This window comes from Vulpes lagopus, chromosome X (assembly GCF_018345385.1).
Source record: "Vulpes lagopus strain Blue_001 chromosome X, ASM1834538v1, whole genome shotgun sequence".
Classification (NCBI taxonomy): Eukaryota; Metazoa; Chordata; class Mammalia; order Carnivora; family Canidae; genus Vulpes; species Vulpes lagopus.
This window is the reverse complement of record NC_054848.1, coordinates 70328619-70347944: the sequence shown is the minus strand read 5'-3', so window position 1 is coordinate 70347944 and position 19326 is coordinate 70328619. Positions and strand designations below refer to the sequence as shown.

Genomic DNA, 19326 nt, shown 5'->3' with positions numbered 1-19326 from the left:
CTCTTCTTAATAAATCTATTACTCTAAGGAACAGGAAACATAACAGGCTTTCCTAACATACAGAAGAAGACAGAGACATAGATAAAATACCAAAAAGGAAAAATTTATCCAAAACAAAACCAAGAAAAGGTCATGGTCCAAGATCTACTATAAACAGATATAAGTAATATTCCTGATAAAGAACTTAAGAGAACTAACATAAGGAGTCTATCTCGGCTTGAGAAAAACACAAAGGATACCAGGTGGTCCCTCAGACTAAAACACTAGTCAGGCCACAATAAAAACTACTATAACCGAATGTGAAACTGATTGGACGTAATGACACAGAAAAACAAAAGAACTATGGGAACAAATAAATGATATATAAGATAAAACTAGGGAAAATAATAGTGTTAATAAGGAAAGAAAATTTTTTCAATTTTTTATTGGAGTTCAATTTGCCAACATATAGCATAACGCCCAGTGCTCATCCCATCAAGTATTCCCCCCCCCAGTGCCCATCACCCAGTCACCCCACGCCCAACCACCTCCCCTTCGACCCTCACTAGTTCATTTCCCAGAATTATGAATCACTCATGTTCTGTCTCCCTTTTTGATATTTCCCACGCATTTTTTCTCCTTTCCCCTTTATTCCCTTTCACTATTTTTTATGTTCCTCAAATGAATGACACCATATAATGTTTGTCCTTCTCCGATTGACTTATTTCACTCAGAATAATACCCTAATCTGTCTGGGTCTTGCATGTTTAGCCAGTCTGAAACCGTGTGCCTTTTGATGGGGTCATTAAGCTCATTCACGCTCAGAGTCAATATTGAAAGAGAACCTTGCTGGATAAAGTATTCTTGGATGCATGTTCTTCTCATTTAGGACCCTGAATATATCTTGCCCACCCTTTCTGGCCTGCCAGGTTTCTGTGGAGAGATCTGCTGTTACTCTAATACTTCTCCCCATAAAGGTTAGGGATCTGTTGTCTCTTGCTGCTTTAAGGATCTTCTTTTTATCTTTGGAATTTGCAAGTTTCACTATTAAATGTCGAAGTGTTGAGCGGTTTTTATTGATTTTAGGGGAGGGGGGGGGATCTCTCTGTCTCCTGGATCTGAATGCCTGCTTTCCTTCCCAAGTTAGGGAAGTTCTCAGCTCTGATTTGTTCAAATACACTTTCTGGTCCTTTGTCCCTTTAGGCACCCTCTGGTACCCCAATTAAATGTAGATTTTTCCTTCTGAGGCTGTCATTTATTTCCTTTAACCTATCATCATTATCTTTTAATTGTTTTTCTCTTTTTTCCTCAGCCTCCTTCCTTGCCATCAACTTGTCTTCTATGTCACTCACTCATTCTTCACTCGTTAACCCTTGTCGTTAGGACCTCCAGTTTGGATTGCATCTCATTTAATTGATTTTTAATTTCAGCCTTAGTAGATCTAAATTCTGCATTCATGAAGTCTCTTGAATCTTTTATGCTTTTTTTCTAGAGCCACCAGTAGCATTATAATTGTGCTTCTGAATTGGCTTTCTGACATTGAATTGCAATCCAAATTTAGTAACTCTGTGGGAGAGTGTACTGTTTTTGATTCTTTATTTTGTGGTGAGCTTCTCCTTCTAGTCATTTTGCTCAGTGCAATGTGGCCAAAAACAAGTTGTACTGGAAAAAGGAGAAAAAGAGGAAAAAAGGGGGGGCGGGACCAACAAAAACAAAAAACAATGTGGAGTATCCTCTGACTCTGTATACTGTAAATCCCTTGACTTTCCCTGGAACTTCCCACTGCTCTTTGGTCAATAATATGCTTTTCCCCTATCCTTCTAGCGGGTCTTCTGGGGGGAGGGGCTTGCTGTGCTGATTCTTAGGTTTGTGGACCTGGGGGAGCTGCCCAGCCCCCTGCTAGGTGCACGGCTCAGCGTTAGCTGTATATCCTGTATATCCTGAGGACCCTGCTCAGTCCCAGATACAAGGCGACACCAGGAGGAGGAACAACAGTGGCGGCATCCAGCTCTCCAGCTCTAGAGTCAGCTCCCGCAGTAACTACCTCAGCTCCCAGTCTGCAGGGGACTGGATGTTCCGAGGGCATGGGTCGCTGATTTGCACAGCTCAGGGCTGCCGAGCAGCAGGAGCGTCCTCGGTTGCCTGGGCCCTCCAGTCCTTCGCCTGTCCCAGGGGGAGCCCCGGATCCTGGGCTGCGTCCCCCAGCGCCCTTGGCTCCCGGGCCTGCACTGCTGGCATGGCGCTCCCAGCCTCGCAGAGCTGCTGCCTGAGCTGCTGCCCGAGCTGCTCCCAGCCCCGGGGGCGTGTGCTCCAGCCCTTTAGGGAGCTTGGCCCGCAGTGTGTGGCGAGCTATCCCCTGGGTCACAGTTCCCCTGTTAGTGCCCCTGGGAGCCTGAGGGCATCCCTGCTCCTCCTGGGATCCTGCTCGAGCTCCCTGGGAGCGCCTTTCCCTCTGGGAAGATTGGTAAAGCTCCTGCTTCTCCAGTACCGGGATTTCCTGTCCTGGGGGCACCCGCCCCAGCCTTAGCCCAATTTCTCAAGGGGGCCCCTCTCCCTTGGATGCTTTCTTATTTCTTTATTTTTTTCGTCTTCCTACCTTGATAGAAGTGCAAACTCTTCTCACTATAGCATTCCAAATTCGTAGGTTTTCAGGATGATTTGAAAGTTATCTAGGTAAATTGGTGGGGACTGGTGACTTGGGGACCCTACTCTTCTGTCATCTTGCCCTGCATCCGCCAAGAAAAATTTTCAATAGTGAATGTAGACTTAGGGAAATTAGCAGATTCCATCAACCATAATAACATTTGTTTTATAGGAGTCCCAGAAGAAGAGGAGAGAGAAAATGGTGTAGAAAATTTAATTAAAGAAATACTAATTGAAAAATTCACTAATCTGGGGAACTAAACAGATATCCAAATCCAGGAGGCAAGAGTACAGCCATCAAAATCAACAAAAGCAGGCAAACACTAATAGAAATTCTAGTCAAATTTGAAAAATAAAGAGATAGATAAAAAAATTGTAAAAGCTGAAAGGAAATATAAATCTATAACTTAGAAGGAAAGACAGATAAGGTTAACAAAAGACTTATCCACAGAAACTTGACAAACCAGAAGAAAGTGGCATGATATATTCAACATGCAAAGTACAAAAAGTATGCATCTAAGAATATTCTATCCAGCAAGGCTAACATTCAGAATAGAAGGGGAGATAAAGAGTTTCCCAGGGGATAAAAGAAACAAAACAAACAGAGTTTGTAACCACCAATACAACTCAGCAAGAAATATTAAAGATGATGCTTTTAATAATGAAGATAGGCCAAAAATGACAAATACTGGAAAGGAACAGAGAAAATCTCCAGTAACAATGACTTTACAATACAATGGGAAAAAAATCATATCTATCGATAATTATTCTGAATGTCAAAGGAATAAATGCTCCAAACAAAATACGTAGGGTAAAAGAATGGATTAAAAATATGACGTTCTAAAACCTTTAAGATGCAGTAAAAGTGGTCATAAGAAGAAAGCAATAGAGGCCTACTTGAAGAAGCAAAAGACATCTCAAATGCACAACCTAACTTTACACCTAAAGGAGCTAGAAAAGGAACAAAATAAAGCCTAAAGCCAGCAGAAGAAGGGAAATAAAAAAGAATAGAGGAGAAATAAATAATATAGAAACAAACAACAAGAACAAAAAACGAGTATGACATATCAAAGAAACTAGGAACTGGTCCTTGAAAGAATTAACAAAATTGTTAAACCACTAGCCAGACTTGTCTAGACGAAATAAATAAAATCACAATTTATAGGAGAGTTCACAACCACCACTGTAGAAACACAAAAATTAGAAAGGAAAATTATAAAAATTGTATGACAAAAATTGGGCAGTCTAGAAGAAATAGATAAATTTGTAGACATATATAAACTAACAAAACTGAAATAGGAAGAAATAGAAAACTTAAAAAGACTGATAAGCAGTGAAGAAATTGAATCAGAAATCAAAAAGCACCCAATGAACAAGACACCTGGACCAAATGGTTTCCAGGGAATTCTAACAGACACTTAAAGAAGAGTTAATACTTATTCTTCCCAAACTGTTACAAAAAATAGAAATGAAAGTAAAACTTCCAAACTCATTCTATGAGGCCAGAATTATCTTAATTCCAAAACTAGACAAAGACCCCCCCCTAAAAAAGAGAATAAAAGACAATATTCCTTATGAACATGGATGCAAACATGGTTATCAAAATACTGGGAAATCAAATCCAAAAGTACATTAAAAGAATCATTCACCACACCAGTGGGATTTATTCCTGGAATGCAAGGGTGGTTCCATAATATTCACAAATAAATCAACGTGATACACCACATTAATTAAAGAAAGGATAACAACCATATGATCCTCTCATTAGTTGCAGAAAAAGCATTTGACAAAGTACAGAATACATTCTTGATAAAAACCCTCAACAAAATAGGGATAGACAGAATATACTTCACTATCATAAAGACTATAAATGAAGGACTCACAGCTAATATCATTTCAATGAAAAAAAAAACTGAAAGCTTTCCCCCTAAGGTCAGGAACACGATAGGAATGTCTCTTCTCACCATTTGTTCAACATACTGCTGAAAGTCCTAGACTCAGCAATAATAAAACAGAAATAAAAGGTATCCAAATCAGCAAGGAAGAAGTCAAACTTTCACTCTTTGTAGATGACATTTATTATGTAAAAAGCCAAAAGATTCCACCTAAAAAAATGCCAGTACAGATACATGACTTCAGTAAAATCACAGGATACAAAATCAATGTACAAAAATCTGCTGCATTTCTATACACCAATAATGAAGGAGCAGAAACAGAAATCAAGAAAACGATCCCATTTACAATTGTTCCAAAAGCCTTAAGAGTCCTGAGAATAAACCTAACCAAACAGGTAAAAGATCTCTGTTCTGGAAACAATTGAACACTTCTGAAAGAAATTGAAGCTAACTCAATGAAATGCAAAAATATTCCATGCTAACAAATTGGAAGAACAAATATTGTTAAAATGTCTATACTATGTAAAGCAGTCTACACATTCAAAGCAATCCCTATCAAAATACCACTAGCATTTTTCACAGAGGTAAAATAGCAATTGTAAAATTTGTATGGAACCACATAAAAACCTGAATAGACAAAAAATCTTGAAAAAGCAAAGATGGAGGCATCACAATTCTGGACTTCAAGCCATACTACAAAGCTGTAGTCATCAAGATACTTTAGTACTTGGCACAAAAACAGATACATTGATCAATGGAACAGAATAGAAAACCCAGAAATGGACCTACAACTATATGGTCAAATAATCTTTGGTTAAGGCAGAAAGATCATACAATGGAAAAAAGACAGTCTGTTCAACAAATGGTCTTGGGGAAACCAGGTAGCATCATGTAAAAGAATGAAACTGGACCACTTTCCTACACCATACACAAAACTAAATTGAAAATGGATTAAAGACCTAATTGTGAGATAGGCAGCCATCAAAATCCTAGAGGAAAACACAGACAGGAGTCTCTTTCACATCAGCTTGTTACTGAATATGTCTACTAAAAGCAAAAGAAACAGAAGCAAAAATGAACTATTGGGACTTCATCAAGATAAGAAGCTTCTTTATAGCAAAAATAATCAACAAACATAAAAGATGAACTTTGGAATGGGTGAAAGTATTTGCCAATGAAATATCTAATAAAAGGTTAGTATCCAAAATCTATAAATAACTTATCAAACTCAACACCCAAAAACCAAATAATCCAGTTAAGAAATGGGCAGAATATGAATAGGAATTTTTCAAAGAAGTCATAAAGATGGCTAACAGATATAAAATGCTATACATCATCCTTTGTGAGGGAAATACAAATCAAACCTATAATGACATACCACCTCACGACTATCAAAACAGCTCAAATTAACAATACAGAGAATAGCAAATGGTGGCAAGGATGCAGAAAAAGGGGAACCCTCTTATACTGTTGGTGGAAATGCAAACTGGTACAGTCATTCTGGAAAACAGTTTAGAGATTCCCCCAAAAGTTAAAAATCACACTTACCCTACAACTCAGCAATTGCACTAGTAGGTATTTATCCAAAGGACACACGAATACTGAATCAAAGGGGCACATGCACCCAGCTGTTTATATTAGCATTATCAACAATAGCTAAATTATGGAAATAACCCAAATGTCCATTGACCGATGAATAGATAAAGAAGACGTGGGGTGTGTGTGTGTGTCTGTGTGTGTGTGTGTCTGTGTGTCTGTGTGTGAGTGTGTGTTTGATATTACTCAGTCATCAAAAAGGATGAAATCTTGGCACAAGCAAGGACATGGATGGAGCAAGAGTATATTATGCTAAGCAAGTTAAGTCAGTCAGAGAAGGACAAATACTATATGATTTCATTTAAATGTAAAATATAAGAAACAAAACAGATGAATGTGAAGGAAAGAAATATTGTTAAAAAGGGAAAGACAAATCATGAGAGACTCTTAGCTATGGAGAACAAACTGAGGGTTGTTGGAGGGGAGGTGGGAGGAAATGGGCTAAATGGGTGATAGGTATTAAGGAGGGAACCTGTGATGACCACTGGGTGTTATATGTAAGTGATGAGTCACTAAATTCTACTCTTTACACCGTATGTTAAGAAACTAGCAGATGCACACTAAGCAGAAAAGGCCATCTGAATGGTGAATATCCATTTACTGCATCCAGCCCATCCCTTACCTCATTCAGGGCACCAAAGTGAACCAAACAACCCTGCATACATAGAGTAAATACCGCATATGTTCATCTATAGAATATATGCCTTTTATTATCAGTGTCACTTTGAGTCATTTTAAAAGGCCATATTATACAATTAACATTATTTCTGTTTCTAAAATTGATATATCTTACTGTCTACAATTGTCTTTAGAGTATATAGAACAATAAAAAAGTATATTTACTGTTAATAAATATTCATCCTCATAAATCCAACTTTTGGAAATTAAAAAATATCAAACACAAGTCTGAAGAAACAGTGGGTGTTGGAATTAGATAATAATAGTGTTTGGGTTAAACATGCAATGCTAATTAATTAATGTTCCATGTAGGTTAGTCCAAATTGTCTCTAATCTTTAAAAATTTCAAACCCACTCCAGATCTTCCACAATCAGTAAGTGACCATGTTTCCTAGGTCACTGAGAACATGCAGCCTTTTTAACTTCACTCTACTATTCAAGTTAAGACTTTATCTCATTCTGTATTTCCACCCTCCCTCCCAAATTTATCTTCTTCTATGTGTTATTTAAGCATGATACAAACTGAATAGAAGAATGCAATGTTTCTGCTTGTAATTTAAAGTGATCTTAATCTGTAAACCCATAGAGTAGGAATCACAGAAGCCTGAAATATACAGGTTGGAAAAGTTCTTAAAGGGCCACTAAACTTATCCTCTTCTGTTAATGATGATGAAATTAAGATCCAAAGAGAGTAAGTAGTAAGTGGTTTACTTAAAGTCACAGCTAATTAGTGGAAAGCTACAATCAGATCTTATAACTATTGCTTCTCATTCTAGCTCCCCTACATATTTTTTACTACTTTATATAGCCTCTTAAAATCACCCAGAATAAGAGAAGGCATGCAGATAACCACTGGGAGACCATATATGTTTTCATTCTAAATACTGGTGATGAGAATAAAGCACTAAACACTGAAAAGCTTTTTGTAAAATTATTTTCAAGGCTCCATTTCCCATATTATATGCTTACAGAAAATTTTATCAGATAGATCATCACAATCTGCTCCAGTCTTGTGATGACTAATCAAACTGGCAGTGAAAAATTAAGGAGACTCTAAGATTTTCAAAGGGAATTCTAAATTTGCTACTTAAAACAAGAACATTATATATATAAAGGTCTATGAAAAAGCATGCATTTTCTTCAACCAATAAAAATGAAAACTTCACACAAACATTTTATGCTCAAGTTCTGAAAATCTATTCTAGTAACTGAAAGAGCAAAGACATTTCTTCAGATGCCCTTAAGTAACTTCAATAACACTCTTTAATTTCTAAAGTGATAGCAAAATCTAATCTAATCTCGAAGGTAAGTCATAGCTTTGAAGAGATAGCAGAATGTAAGCACTTTATCTTGCTGTCAGAAGGCTGAAAACTGGAGAGTTTTTAGAGTTGTGCTTCAATCCTTCTCCCTGCACCAATAGGAGAGAAATACTATACTAATGCTTCATACAGATACGGTCTACAACAAGAAAATGCAACTTTTGGTACAAACTCACAACTGTAGTTATGTTTTCATAAAACAAGGAAAAGACCATCTGAAATCCAAATAAAATACGATAACCATAATAATTGTATTTATATAAGTTTTTAACATACAAAGAAAGGGGGACCTCAAATTTACCAAGCCTACATGAAGTAGCAGAACCATTTAAAAGTGGTAACAATAAAATTCAAAGAAGAAAAGTCTAAGCAGAGAGAGACATAAAGAGAAAAAACCTTATGTAATCCTGTTGCTATTTAATAGCACTGTCTTTAAACAGCATGATAGGTTACACTAGCTAAACATCTCACAGTTCTCCAAGGAAGCTACCTATTGTAAGTGAGAACTGCAAGAAAGCAATGACAGGAATATATTTTGGTTGATTGCTTCAAATGATATCTTTCCAATAAACTAACTTTATTTCACTTATCACTCTGGTAAAATATAGTTAGTGCTTTTCTTCCATAATACATTAAAGGTGAGGGATCCCTGGGTGGCGCAGCGGTTTGGCGCCTGCCTTTGGCCCAGGGCGCGATCCTGGAGACCGGGATCGAGTCCCACGTCAGGCTCCCGGTGCATGGAGCCTGCTTCTCCCTCTGCCTATGTCTCTGCCTCTCTCTCTCTCTCTCTCTCTCTCTCTCTGTATGACTACATAAATAAATAATAAAAAAAAATTAAAAAAAAATACATTAAAGGTGATGAGGAGGGAACAGTAGCAACCTTATCTGACCAGGAACAAAATCAATATTTTGTAGTTATGTTTTAATCCAGAAACATAAAGTAATATATAACTGAAATAACATTTATAAAGCATTCCATAAAGAAATAAGACAAAATACGTATTGTGAATAAATTATTAATTTAATAATTATGGTTAATTATAAGCCTTACCTTCTTTGAAAATTCTGCTGCTTTTTGTTCACTTTCTTCAACTTTTGCCTTGTTCACACAAGAATCTATTAATATTAAAAAAATAATCAGAAATTATTGTACCAGATATCTAGGCAAAAGATGACTGACAGCCTATAATTCCACTATGTAGAAAATCATTTTTATGTCAATTGCTATTAATGGTAAATTGACCTACACTACATATAAAATGTAAATCAGCACAATTTTTTTTGCATACTAACTGAATTCAATGATAGTATTGCTGAGTCACAAAACCAAGCATCTAAGAATGTATTTCAGTAAATCATCACCATTTTAGAGGTAGTCAGTTATTTCCCAACTTTTACAACAACATAATTCTTTAAATGTTTTTGAAGTTTACTATGGGTAGAGAGGTGACAAAGAATCTATTCTTAAGATTATTAAGATTCAAAATGACCTTTAAAATAAGACTATAAAAAAATAATAAAATAAAAAAAATAAGACTATAATGGGAGACACAGTAGCATTCACTAATTCAGGTTTTTTAGAGATATATAACTTCTTAGATAACTTCTGATCTGGAACAGAATGTGTTATGTAAATAAGGAAACAAACATTAAGTTTCTTGGGTCTGATCAAATATTCCAGATCATTAATAACTGACAAACCTCTTTTTGGTAATATTCTCATTATTACATAGACAAGCCTATTACATATCTAGCCGTTCTGTACCTATTTATTCACCCAAAAGAAATGATAACATATGTCTATATCCTTGTATATGAATATTCCTGGCAGCTTTAATTATAATAGCCAAAACTAGAAAGAACCCAAATGTCTATCAACAAGTAAATGTATACATAAACTGCAATATATCCATATACTAGAATACTATTCAGCTATAAAAAGAAATAAACTATTGATAAATTAATATAACAACATGAATGAACCTCGAAATAGTTACACTACATGAAAGAAACCAGACAAAAACAGAGTATATCCTATATGCTCCTAGTTATGTGAAATTTTAGAAAAAAAAAACTAACCTATAGAAAGAGAAAACAGATCAGTGATTATCTCAGGATTGAGGGGGGTGGAGGCATTAGAAGGAGAGATTACAAAGGAGAACACAGAAACCGGAGAGAGTGATAGAGATATTTATTATCTTGACTATGACGATGGTTTTAAGTACACATACAAATATCAAAATCTATCAAATTATGTTCTTAATAATGGATAGTTTTTCTCACGTCAAGTATACCTCAATAAAGGTTTTTTTGTTTTTGTTTTTGTTTTTTTTTTTTTAAGAACTGTTTAGGGCAGCCCCGGTGGCACAGCGGTTTAGCGCCGCCTGCAGCCCAGGGCGTGATCCTGGAAACCCAGGATCAAGTCCCAAGTCAGGCTCTCTGCTTGGAGCCTGCTTCTCCCTCTGCCTGTGTCTCTGCCTCTCTTTCTCTCCCTGCATCTCTATGAATAAATAAATAAAATCTTAAAAAATAAAAAAAGAACTGTGTTTAAAGAACTAAGGAGGAAATTGGTAAATGATGAGACATAGGTGGCAGATCTGTGTTGTGCTGTCAATGGTTGCTAATGATCTTCATTTCAATTTCAATCAGAAAAATGTCTCATAAAGTCCCATGAAAAATCAGCATATAGATAGGTTAAAAAAAAAGAGAGGGAAGAAAATGTACTTAGCCAAAAAGTGAGTAATGGTGGTGGAATGTACTGAGCTGAAAAGTGAGATTGGTGGTTTTTCTGTCACTTACATAAACCTCTAGATTGCCTAGAATAAATGAGCATTGGTTTTAAAATAAGAAAATAATACATAATAACTAATAATAAGGAATTCATCTTTGAATATTACTGTAAGTCTGCCTTGTGCTACGGAGTGAAGAATAATATAAAATTGGCATTCCACAGCTGTTGTTTTCTTTCTTTAAAGATAAGACAAATCTTATGCATGATGAATCTTAGCAAAAGTGATTTTTATTAGGAATAAAAACTGTTTAACTGTAACATCAATATAACATAGCATATTTCACAAGAGAGGTTTCACATCATCACTCAGAGATTGTTCCAGAAAGTACAGGTAACTAGTAGCCTAGGATGATATAACTTCACTTCCTTAGTGATCCAAGTAGATGAACATGATCACCTCAAATGCTTTCCTAGATTTAAGACCTATGAAAATATAAATTGATCTACTTTGATAGAATTAAAAGGTCTTAAGTTACTGAAGCCTGCATTTCCTTTCTCAAATTTGAACACTAGACCCTACTGTACATAGGATTTCTATAAAACCACTGAGGTGCCAATATAAACTGAATCAAAGGATTTCAGACTCATGTTTCTAAAAAGCAAAGCACTCTATTCTATAATAATAATATTGTTATTAATATGATTTTCCTGTGTGTGAGGGTCACTGATTTTAAACTGAATTCAAGAACATTATAACATATCTAACAGGTTAATATTTTCAATCATACAGGCAGAACTCTCATGATCAACCTAATTAACAATTATGATGATTGAATACTCACAGACACAATGACTTTCCAGATATTAATAAACGAAGTTCAGTGAGAGCACTACCTTCAAAATGTGATATTTTACATAAAAGAGTGAAACACAAAGAAAGGACATTGAGGATAATATTACATACCTATCAGATGCGTAAAATCAATGTCTAATCTTTGCCTATACTTGAAATCTGGGTCCATACCACTGCAGTGCAGCACTATCTGTGAAATGCACTCCTCAATTATTTTGTAATACTGTGGCCTGAAAGAGATAAAGTATTCTTAAATATCTTTTCTACCTATACAAGTCAATTTTCTTACGAAGTGGTTCAGGGCACCTGGGTGGCTCAGTTGGTTAAGCATCCAACTCTTGATTTCAGCTCAGGTTATGATCTCAGTCAGCGTCATGATCTCACGGTTGTGAGATTGATCGCAGCCCCCCACACCTCACCCCATGTTGGGCTCCATGCTCAGTGCAGAGTAGGCTTAAGATGCTCTCCTTCTCCCTCTGTCTCTCCTCCAATTCATGCTATCTCTCCTTTTCTCTTTCTCTGTTTCTCTCTTAAGTAAATAAATAAAATCTTTTTTAAAAAGTGGTACAGCATGATAAAAGAATGCTTTTTCTAGCACATTAGAAGAGATCTTTCTAGCAATTACACTCCCCTAGGAGAAATATGCCTAAACTTAAGGATGGTCTGGACATTATAATACAAAACCCATTATAATGTAATTGTGAACACTTACTGACTTAATACTCTAGTTTGTAGAGATTCATGCTTGTGTACAAAGATACTTATCAATATTATCTATTTACTTAAGTTATTGTTCCTAAAGTTAATGAAAACAAATGACCTGTTAGTCCTATATCCATGCATACAGAAATGGTTCTAAGCCCCTACAAGTTCTCAATTTCAGTAAAGCATGAGTATCTTCGCATTAGGTGGCAATGCCTTGAATTTACAATACCATTTTTACTCAAGATTAGCTATAACAGCTTACAAAACCAGACTGACCCACAATATTCCAAAGACCTATTTATGCACTTTTTTAAAAGATCCATTTCATAGAAGCATACACACTTAATATGCATGGCCATAGCCTGAATTTGTTCTAAATGTCAAAGGCTTTTAAGCATACTCTAATTCTGTAATCTATCAAGATAATTATGGCCTTAAAAATAACTACTTGCATACTTCAAAAAAATTTTAAAGGCACTTTTGCATTAAAACTTAGGGAAAGAAAAAAAAAAAAAACTTAGGGAAAGTTTAGGGACACCCGGGTTGCTCAGTGGTTTAGCACCTGTCTTCAGCCCAGAGCGTAATCCTGGAGTCCCGGGATCAAGTCCCACCATGGATCCTGCTTCTCCCTCTACCTATATGTCTCTGCCTCTCTCTCTGTGTCTCTCATGAATAAATAAATAAAATCTTAAAATAAAACAAAATAAAATTTAGGGAAAGTTTAGTATTTATCAGTGGCTAATAAAGTCAACAGAGAAGAATCAGAAACACTAGTATAGAAAAATAATGACATAAATATTCTTAAGATTCTGTGCTGATAACTAGCCAACCTACTAAAAGTTTGCAAACAAAGCCAAACAGAATCTAATTGCTTTTGTTATAAGGCTGGCCTCAAGAATAAAAATAAATAGTAATATATATTACCCATCTTAGGTTTTTTCAAGTCATCTTCAGTTTTAGGATAGATAATACTGGATTATAATCAGTCTAGTCAGGGACTTTCTGAGTAAACAAGGAAAACACAAGTGTTTTCTTTGCGGCCATGTTAATTATCTACTAAATGTCCTGTCACTGGGATACCAAGTTTAAAGAATAAACCCTTTTGGCCCAATTAAAAATAAATTCACACCTTTTAAAAAATGTTTCCTGAAGTCATCAAACTCGTATACACTAGGATGAAGTACATTATTAGTTTTTCTTAAATATGGAATTCAAATTACACAAATACTAGTACTTTCAGAACTGCCTCTTACCTGATATAATAATCATTTCTGATGAGCAAAAAATGTTGTAGAATGGATAATAAGTAATTTTCAGCAGCAGTATCCTTCAACATGTTATATAGAAGATGATACACTTCATTCATATCAGTAAAAATAAGTAAAGGAAAAAAATTGATGAAAGTTTCATTCATAACAAAATCAGTTTTATTTTTTAAAACAATGAAGTACCATTTTGTTTCCCTTACTGTTTATACACCTTCAACTCCATGATCCAGTATTTTAAAATTTACAGAAATAAATTTAACCTATGGAATCACTTTAATTTTTTAATGAGAGAAAAGACTTAAAGAGTATTTCCACGATCATTTAATCATCAAAACCTTAAATAATCAGTTATTCATTATAAATTACAGATGATAGCTGGTATGACTGGAACAGTTACACGATTAGAGAAAATGGTTTACTCTTAATCTTCCTGTGGCTGTGATAGTGGACCTATATTATTCATGTAAGCCACTACTCCTCTAGTTTCATTACCACACAATATAGAAGGTAAAGCAACATTCTATGGACTGTTAAAATATCACAAACTAGTTTTATATTACACTGATAAAATGAGTACTAAATGTAAATTTTTTTCTCTTTCCATTCATTTGTATTTCATTATTTAATAAAAATGGAGAGTATAGATAATAGAACTTGAAACATTTTTCTTCGGATATAAAAAGAGTAGTTAAAGTTTAGATGCTTTTAGTAAACTAGACAACAGATTTCAAAACTTTTATTTTATAATAAAAGTGAAGACCTGGAAAATCAATATAACAGAAAAGTAAAAGAGGAAATGTAATCCTATATTCTAAAAATAACCTGAAATATCAACATTTTCTCTGAAGTACAAGTGTTGTGTTAAAGTCTCATAAGATCTTTTAAGTGGTTACAGAATGTAATCCAAAATAGCTTTATGGTAAAGTTTGATTATAAGAGAAATCTATACAAAGCAAGGAAGCAAGATATAAATTAATATAAAAAGCATTTAATATTATGGAAATTACTGTAGACTAGAGTAACTAATGATGGATAAGAAATTACTAGCATTGATCCTTTCTAATACTGACATTGTTATCCATTGCACACACATTTATCCAATACTTAGGTGTAAAATACTTCAATAGTAGCATTGGAGGAAAAAGATGAAACATAAAATTTCTGCCCTCAATTTAATAGGGCAGAGAAGTGTACATAAATAAGAAAGATATAAAGTAGAAAGTACTGTAGCAGTTTCAAGGAGAGGAAGATTCCAGCTTTTTTTTTTTTTTTTTTTTTTTTTTTTTTTTTTTGGCGGTAAAGGGAAGAAAAGGGAGGAAGCCATCATAGAGGAAAAATTCCATCTCAAAGATCATTTTTAGTTCTGAAGTATTTCCCAATTCCCCCACAATCCTAAATAAGAAATTTACTGAGTGTGAAACAAATAGCCAGCAATGCTGTGACAATCATCTTTTAGATCTAAAATCATTTCATATAAAATCATTGCCATAGGAAGATTATATACTAGTTGTATCTGATTCAAATGCTTCTACCAAACAGCCTTGTTATACTCAAATACTATCACATCTGAACTTTTTCTTTTTTCACTAAGGAACCAAAATAGTTGGATTGAGAATAAGGCATTTATTTAAAGTGACGTGTATCTCTAAACTATTGAGTATATTTTAATAAACTATATTACCTATGGTTACATATGAACTCAATGAACTTTTCCCCTCAAATTCTTATATGTGAGGTATACACCTGAGGTGCTTGTCTATTCAAAACTATGGAGCTGAATATATCTATAATACAGCAGAAGGCAATTGTGAGATTTCAATACAGCTTGTGTAAAACATGAGGACAGTCTGACAATTCCTCAACATGAATCTCAAGGATAGCATCATAGTGAGGTACTAATATAAATAAATGAATGTAAACTGGGCTGACAGAAAAGAATTCTAATAATGGGCCATAAAATCACCCACGAATCCCTTTCTCACAATATATGCAAAATTATTTTTGTGGTGTGTCAAAAGGATATTCCATTTCTGCTCGAATGTCATTGAGACGGTGTGATAATTCAGTTAGGTCATCTTCTTTGTTCTCATCAAATACTTTCAGCTGAATATCAAGCTCATCATTCTCTTTTTCTTTTAGATCCTAATATATAAACATAAAACTTAACAGATGAGTAACAGTTTGACAACACCATACTTTGGTAATAATATTATTCATTTATATACACAAAAGGAATTTTATATCGACCCAGACACTTAAGTTTTCTGAGAGAAAGTAAACGTACTACGTATTTTCCTATTTTAAAATAAAGGTCGCACATTGCAGTCATTGCATTTTCTTTTCATGCCCCAGATTTCTATTTAAATTAAAAATTAACGAGCACTTTTACGAAGGGGGAAAAAACTAATTGCTAACAGCCCAAATTAAGTACTGTTGTCTTTTTACTAAATACACTAATCAAAGATCACAAAAGAACTCATGCAGTTAGAACATTCACATAGGCCTCTGGCAAAAAAATGCAAATACAGATCAATTGTATTAATGAAGAATAAATTAAAGGATATATTCAAGCACAACAGTCCCAAGTATGGCGAAGAAATTTTATAAAGAAATTTATTTTAAATGATATTTTGTGATTTTGAAACAAAAAGGCATCAGGATTCTTTTATCAAGCTGCAGGACTAGCCTCCTCCCCCACTTTTCATTTTTGCTTAGCTGAATCACAAAATAGCAACTTGGGCATCAAAGATTTGTTTTTGTAATACATTATAAGCACATGCGTTACAAACCTCTAATAATTTTTAAAGTAACAGTATGAACAAAATCTTTGGAAGCATGCCACACGAGAGATTGTTGGGCTTAAAATATATCACCTGTAATATCTCTTAATATGTGTCCATTAAGTTGCAGATTTCAAAACCCAAATCGATAATCCCAACTGTGGATGCTCAAGGGTGATACTGAAAGTGGGACTAGGATCTCAGAGCTGAGCTTGAATTCTAAAAGGAAATGCAAGCATGGGTGTACTTGAAATTAGGTCAAAAAAACAAAATAGGATTCATTTCTTGTTTCTATTTTTATTGAATAGAATAATTAAAAATATAATGGCTATTACTAAAGCCAAATGCAAATTTATGTAATTTCTAGATTTCTTCTAACACTCAAGTAATAATTTACTAAAAATTTACACACAGAACATATGATAATACTTATTACTATGTTTCTATAGGATTTCATAAAAAAATATATGACAAATAAATATATTTTCATTTAGTTCCCTATTAGTAATAACTTGCTTTAGATTTAGTTTTCCACATTTAAATCAATGTGAATCAAAAAATTATCTACCATTGATGGTCATATTATCAGATGATTACAGAACTCCAGTTAGACAAGAGCAGAAGCCAGACACAAATAATATTCTGATCATTGTAGAAACAACTATTGTAGAAACAACTATTAACACACTCTAAAATATGGACTTTTCTTTATTCTTCTGTCACAATATGTTCTTTCTTAGATACTCACTACAAAACTTGAACACTTTTAAATGTTAGAAAAACAGAAAAAGCTAATTTAAATACTGTCATTTAATTAGCATCAAAACATTGTAAAACGTGGAATTAATCTGCATAATTAAAATATTCTCTGTGAAAATAACTGGTTAAGTGTTTAATTGTTTTTAATTAGGACAACACATTAATTATACAATATACATAGTATGTGAACATACATAGCATAATATGAAAACAGACATATAAATGCAATATCTTATATTGTTTATTAGTAGTTGTCATTAAAATAAATATATATACATATACACATACACAGTAACATGTATAATTTCCTTTCAGTCAAATATCAAACTTTGAAAAATATATCCATATATTCTTGATGAAATAAACATTAAGGTTTTTTTTAAACATTAAGTTTTTATATAATAGCACAAATATGATATCCTATAAGAGGAAATGGAAATATATCACTAGAGTTTTATATTTAAAAATGTAGAATATGATAATATCACAAAATTACAATAGTATTATGTGAAATATTGTAAATGTTTGTTATTTTTTTAAAAGAATTGCTGTATGGATAAGGAATACTTTTGGCAGAGTCTCTAAAACATATAATTAAATCTCTATAATATAGTGTACTTCAAAGAAAATTCCATTTCTAGTACATGACTGATTACCAGTCAAGCAATCAAAATTGAGTTTTCTACAGAATAAGAAAGTTTGTTGGTATTTTAAAATAAACATGCTTGCTGCATACAGACATGATTTTTTACTATCTTGTTCCTTCACATGTATTTTCTAAATTTATTTAACTAAATAAAAGGCAGATGGAAAAAACTTCACAAGAAATCAGAGCAAATACGAGCTTAAAAATCACTGTATAGTATGTAACGACTCACTAAATTACTAAATTCAAATTTATTAAAACAATTTTCCATATAAATTAAGTATAAGCTCCTTTAAAAACCATAATTTATCAATAAAGAGAGGGGAATTTTGAAAATAAATTTTAAATCCATGAAGGCAAGAGAAACAAAAGCAAAAATGAATTATTGGGACTTCATCAAGATAAAAAGCTTCTGCACAGCAAAAGAAACAGTCAACAAAACTAAAAGACAACCTACACAATGGGAGAAGTTATTTGCAAATGACCTATCAGACAAAGGGCTAGTTTCTGAGATCTATAAAGAACTTATTAAACTCAACAGCAAAGAAACATTTTGCCATGTTTCATGGCAAAGGACATGAAGAGAAACTTCATAGAGGAAGACATAGAAATGGCACACAAGCACATGAGAAAATGTTCCACATCACTGGCCATCAGGGAAATACACATCAAAACCACAATGAGATACCACCTCCCACCAGTGAGAATGGGGAAAATTAACAAGGCAGGAAACCACAAATGTTGGAGAGGATGTGGAGAAAGGGGAACCATCTTGCACTGTTGGTGGGAATGTGAACTGGTGCAGCCACTCTGGAAAACTGTGTGGAGGTTCCTCAAAGAGTTAAAAAAAAGAACTGCCCTACAACCCAGCAATTGCCCTGCTGGGCATTTACCTCAAAGATACAGATGCAGTGAAACTCTGGGACAACTGCACCCCGATGTTTATAGTAGCAGTGTCCACAATAGCCAAACTGTGGAAGGAGCCTCATTGTCCATTGAAAGATAAATGGATAAAGTTGTGGTTTATGTATACAATGGAATATTACTCAGCCATTAGAAACGACAAATAAACACCATTTGTCTCAGCGAGGATGGAACTGGAGGGTATTATGCTGAGTGAAATAAGTGAATTGGAGAAGGACAAACATTATATGGTCTCATTCATTTGGGGAATATAAAAATTAGTGAAAGGGAATAAAGGGAAAGGAGTGAAAATATCAGTGAGTGTGACAAAACATGAGAGACACCTAACTCTGGGAAATGAACAAGGGGTAGTGGGAGGTGGGCGGGGGGGGGGGTTGGGGTAACTGGGTGATGGGCACTGAGGGGGGCCCTAGGTGGGATGATCACTGGGTTATGCTGTATGTTGGCAAATTGAACTCCAATAAAAAAATTTTAAGAAATGAAAAAGAAAATAAATTTTTATAGGATATAATTAAAATAACTCTCCTTAAGCACTCTGATTATTATATGA

General features: G+C 34.2%; 1 protein-coding gene across 6 annotated transcripts in view; it reads right to left on the bottom strand.

Moving 5' to 3' along the window:
- DIAPH2 (diaphanous related formin 2) overlaps positions 1-19326 on the bottom strand; it is a 1156455-nt gene that overhangs the window by 739248 nt on the left and 397881 nt on the right. For all 6 annotated transcript variants that reach the window (XM_041741554.1, XM_041741555.1, XM_041741556.1 and 3 more), the window contains 4 exons: positions 15691-15809; positions 13653-13769; positions 11806-11924; positions 9162-9226 (listed from right to left, as the gene is read on the bottom strand). In XM_041741554.1, coding sequence (XP_041597488.1) covers positions 9162-9226; positions 11806-11924; positions 13653-13769; positions 15691-15809 — 420 coding nt within the window. The remainder of the gene's footprint in view (positions 1-9161; positions 9227-11805; positions 11925-13652; positions 13770-15690; positions 15810-19326) is intronic.